Raw genomic sequence first — 5176 nt, 5'->3', positions numbered from 1 at the left:
ATAATAGTGAGTCCATAGAGACTGTAAGCCTTGACCATGGTACCAGGAAGAGGTGAAACCTTCTTTGCAAAAGACATACACCTATATCTCAGGGATGCCTGAGGAGAGAAAGCATTGACATAGATTATGTGACTTCTGAAAGGCCTTTCTAAGGATGCAATAATTATTCTTAAGGGAAAAAAAAAATGATTCTGGAAACAAAGAGATATATAGAGATAAAGGGTGTATCTGTATGCCTAAGAACAAAGACAGTATATAAAATGTAATGCCATTTAATATTACCTAATTTTTCACACCAATAACTACTGCGATTTTTCAGCCTCTATGATGGGGTAGCCATGAGTCAAAATTGATTCTCAATGAGTTTGGGTTTTTGTTTTTTATATGTTTGTTTAAGAACCCAAGTTCTTAACATGTTTTTTGCATGTTTCACAAAATGTTCCCATTTTTCAGTCATTGATAATATTTTTAGTAGTCCTTTACATTGAATAAAAAGTTCCTGGATAATGCAAGCAGTTTATGATCAGCTACTAACCAAAGGTTGGTGGTTTGAACCCACCTAGCTGTCCCACGGAAGAATGGCTTGGTGATCTGCTCTCATAGTTATAATACAGCCAAGAAAACCCTGTCAAGCAGTTCTACTCTGTTACATGACAGCAGTGTTTTTTTTGTTTGTTTGGTTGGTTGGTTGGTTTAAATTAAATATACATTTTTCCATTTTTTAATGATAAACAGATGTTTTGTTAGTGATATTTTTATATATTCTATTTTAAATATGGTCTTTTCATTTACACATTGATTCATATCGGCCTATGTTATATTTTCAGTTAATTTCATAGGTGGACTTGATACACACTCCTACTACCAGGATCATGTTGAGTTAAAGCCTGTTAAGCCTGTAAGTAAAGGTGTCATGATATGGAACATATTAATCCTTCTAACGTGGCCAAAACTAACCAACCCTGAAATAATTTGGACCTGCTACTACTAACCACTGGTTTAACGTTCCACTCATATTTTAAACACAACTTTCACATGTAACCCAACATCTTCATTATAATTCATTCAAAAATGGATTTGAATTAGGTATCATGAGTTATATGTATTAAACGATATTTTTGTTTTATTTCTCTTGTCAGTAGTTGAATGCCAAATTAGAGAAAACAGCATTATTTGATCTTCAGAAAAGATTTAATATGTGTCTTCAGAGCAGCATATTGGAGTGAGAGAGGTGAGAGATCCAGGTTAGAATGCAAGCTTTACATGTATGGTCTCATGTGCCCTCCATGACCTCACTGAAACTTGATTCTATCATCCATAAATTGGTTACATAGGTGTGCATGTAGGTGATGTGGGGGAATAATTTATGCTTAGTATATGCAAAGTTGCCTTTTATTGTACAGAGAAAAGAATGGATGTGGTTATTACATACAGATATTCGAGTAACAAGTTAAAGAATAAGTTTTCTATGGCTCTAGAGGATATGGAAGGAAGCCACCAACAACAATGAAAAAAAGCATCTAAATCTCAACAGATTTCAAATGAGTCTAAGAAAGTAATCTTGGTCATCTGATTGACAAAATACTAGAAACAGAGAAACACATATAAAGAATTTTCCATTCCTAGAAATCTCTAAGGAACAGATAGACACCTATATAAAATAATAGCATCTATCATGTGCTGAGCACTTCACATATATTACCTCACTTAATTCTCATAAAAATACTTTAACTTCTAATCAATATCCCTACCTTATAAATAAGAAAAGTGTGGTTCATAGAGTTTAAGGCAACTTTCCCAAAGTCCCACTTTTAGTATGTGGTGGCCCTAGGTTCCTTCCTGGATGATAAATTATTGCCTTGCCTTATAGTGTGAACTTGCTCACACTATCCCCATTATTTCAGCCCAATATTCTATAATTCCATGGTAATAAACAATTCAAAATACCCCTCAGCAATTTATTTGAGTCACTGGTATAATAAACACGTATGAAAGGCTTCCTCTGCTGCCTCTTTGCCATGATGGACCCTGCCCAAATCTGCAACTGCCATCCAGCCTCTTTGAGGATGGGAACCCATCTCTCAAGGAAGGAAAACATAGTGACAGAGAGAAGCTGAGAATATACCCAGATGCTCAAGTTCTTTTGAATCTAGAGAGAATGACCAAATGTGTGAAATTCATTAGAAACATGTGTTAGGAAGAAAAAAATTATTAATTGCTGAAAAATTGAATTAATTTTATTCTGGCAGAATGATCTAAAGGAAACATGACTCACAAGCTGTAAAATCAGCACTGTGCCTGTCACATGACAGACGTTTAACATATTTTGGTTTCTTAACGCAAATCCAATTTGGAGGAACATTCATCCTCTCTTACACTCTGGGACCAGTGACCACCTCATTACTCAAGCGTCGGTGCTTAGGAAATGATGTGCCCCAAAAGCTGACATGGATTTGGGGAACTTGGAAGGAATTATGACAATAATAAAGAAGATCAGAGCATAGGAAATGAGAACAGAACAGAAACAATGCCTAGTGGTGACTTGGAGAGTCTTTTTCTATTTGTTACGTGATAACAGGATGATGAATGATTTCTTTCATTTCCACTGTGAAAAAGTAATTCAGCAGAGGAATTGCAATATGAAAAATGTTGGTCAGTTAAAAGAGCTGTCTATTAGGAAAGGTTGTTAAAAATTGCAATTGATTAATGTTAATAATGGAATCTCCTTTCTGGAATGACTTTAAAGAATGAACACACACATACCTACGTACTTCAATAGGTTCTTCTGAGAGATGACCCAGAGGCAAGTGACTTCAATTTGCATTTTCTAACGTCCCTTCCATCTCTGTGAATCAAGAACACATAAAACATCCTCTTAAAGTCACTTAGAAGACTTTGATCAACTCTGCTTTCTTCTCAAAGGTTTCACAGTTCTTTTCACTACTGAACTCTCATGCCCACTTCGCTGAATGTAGCAAAAACTATAGGCTACAGAAGCAATAGAACAACTTTCTGTTTTAACAAATTGTGCATTTTTTTTTTTTTTTACATTAGATGACTATGGAATGCCTTTCAGTCAGGAAGGAAACAGGAATCTGAAACATCAAACTAAACTTGAGTTAAAATCATTGTGTATGAAGCAATCTAAGAAGTCACTATCTGTGCTCCCACAATCTGCAAATCATGCAGCATTTTTTTCAACAGCCATCAGCCATTCTGCAAAATTTCTTTAATAAGTTCCTTACATTGGATTTCCTTGTGCTCACCTTAGTGATATCATAACACCACTCAGAAGCAGCTAGGAGGAGAAAAAGCCAATCTTTTCTACTGAATTGTTAGAGAAGGAATTAATGCTGTTTTTTTTTTTTTCTTTAATTGTGATTTGGGTGAAAGTTTACAGAGCAAATTCACTTTCCATACAGCAGTTCACATACACTTTGTCTCATGACATTCACTACAATTTACCCCAATGCAACAGCTCCCCTCCAACTTCCTCCCCATAGTTATCTCTTCCCTGTGTCCATCCCTCCATGCACCGCTGTCCCCTGAGCTGTCTCCCTGTGCATAAACAGCCCTTCTTTCTCCCATGATTGTTCTCTCCAAGGAGTGTGTCTACCTCAGGTAAATGTTCAACTCATATGCCTGTCTTTTGTTTGGCTGGAAGCCACAGGTATGGGTTCAGTTCCAGACCTGAAGGGCAGCTAGGGGACCAGAGTCTCAGTGGTTCCACCAGGCTGTATTGGACCAGCAAACCTGGTCCCCCCCCTTTTTTTTCCCCCAATTGATTTTGAGTTTTGTGCCACATTGTTCTCCCTCTCTATCCAGGATTTCCTACATAGATCCCTCTCCAAGTGGTTGACAGTGGTAGCTGGGCACCATCTAGTTCTTCTGGTCTCATAGTTCTATAGGCTGAGGTTTGCATGGTGTACCAGTCACTAGGGCTAATTGTTTCCATGAATCTTTGGTTTCATTCATTCCTCTTTCCTCTGGACAAAGAGAGACCCATTATTTCATCTAGATGGCTGCTTGCAAGTTTTTAAGATCCTACTCACTATTTGCTAAAGTAGGAGGTGGAACAGTGTTTTGTAGTATATTATGCCAATTGAGCTTGTTATCCCCCTGTGACTATGGTCCTGAGCCCACAGGTTCAACTACTTGGTCCCTCTGGGTAGCACCAAGAAGTCAGTACAAACATGTGCTTTGTCAGCTCTGCTATACACCTGGGAATTCAGATCATACAAATTCACTTATAGGATCATTGTCTGCCAACCCTCTACATGGTCTTTGGTATACTACCCACTTCCTAGACATACCTAATCATTCAGCCTGTCTATCCATCTATCCACCCATATACCCATGTTTGCCTTCACTGACAACACAGTACTGTACATGCAAAAAGGTTCATCTTTGTTGTCTGTACCTTCTATGTACCTCTCTATTTCTTCCTCTTCCTCAATACCACCATGTTGATCACTCATATTTGGTACATTGCCATTCTCTCCACCCAAATCAATACTTATCTCTACCTATCTAACAGTGTTCCCTCCCCTCCCCTCACATCTCTGGTAACCAACAAAGAAAATTTCCTTCCATATAGAAACCTTTCCTTGACTTTTACAATAACGGACTAATACAATATTTGTCCTTCCGTAATTGACTTATTTCACTCAGCATAATGTCTTCCAACTTCATCCACGTTATGCAGTGTTTTGCAGATTCTAGATTATTCTTTAGGGTTGCATAGTATTCCATTGTGTGTATGTATCATAGTTTGATTATCCATTCCTCAGTTGATGGACACCTACGTTGTTTCCATATTTTGGTTATTGTAAATAGTGCTGCGATGAACATGGGTGTGCATATGTCTGCTCTTGTCATGGCTCTCACTTCTTTGGGATATATATTTAGTTAATAGAATGGCTGGGTCAAATGGTATTTCTAATTCCAACTTCTGAAGGAATCACCATATTGCTTTCCACAGTGGTTATACCATTTTACAGTCCCACCAGCAGTGTAGGAGAGTCCCAAACTCTCCACATCCTCACCAGCATTTGTTATTTTCTGTCTTGTTGAACTTTGCTACTAGTGCTAGAGCAAGATGATATCTCATTGTTATTTTGATTTGCATCTCTCTAATGACTAATGATCATGAGCATTTCTTCATAAGTTTTTTGGC

At 37.5% G+C, this 5176-nt stretch overlaps 1 protein-coding gene across 1 annotated transcript in view; it reads left to right on the top strand.

The window, feature by feature from the left end:
* NKAIN3 (sodium/potassium transporting ATPase interacting 3) overlaps positions 1-5176 on the top strand; it is a 578505-nt gene that overhangs the window by 551236 nt on the left and 22093 nt on the right. Inside the window, exon 6 of the mRNA XM_042780767.1 lies at positions 828-898. Coding sequence (XP_042636701.1) covers positions 828-898 — 71 coding nt within the window. The remainder of the gene's footprint in view (positions 1-827; positions 899-5176) is intronic.

Source organism: Orycteropus afer, unplaced genomic scaffold (assembly GCF_000298275.1).
Source record: "Orycteropus afer afer isolate SDZICR_OR568_19922 unplaced genomic scaffold, OryAfe1.0 scaffold00060, whole genome shotgun sequence".
Taxonomy (NCBI): Eukaryota; Metazoa; Chordata; class Mammalia; order Tubulidentata; family Orycteropodidae; genus Orycteropus; species Orycteropus afer.
The sequence above is the reverse complement of the archived record's forward strand: the minus strand, read 5'-3'. Positions and strand labels throughout refer to the sequence as shown.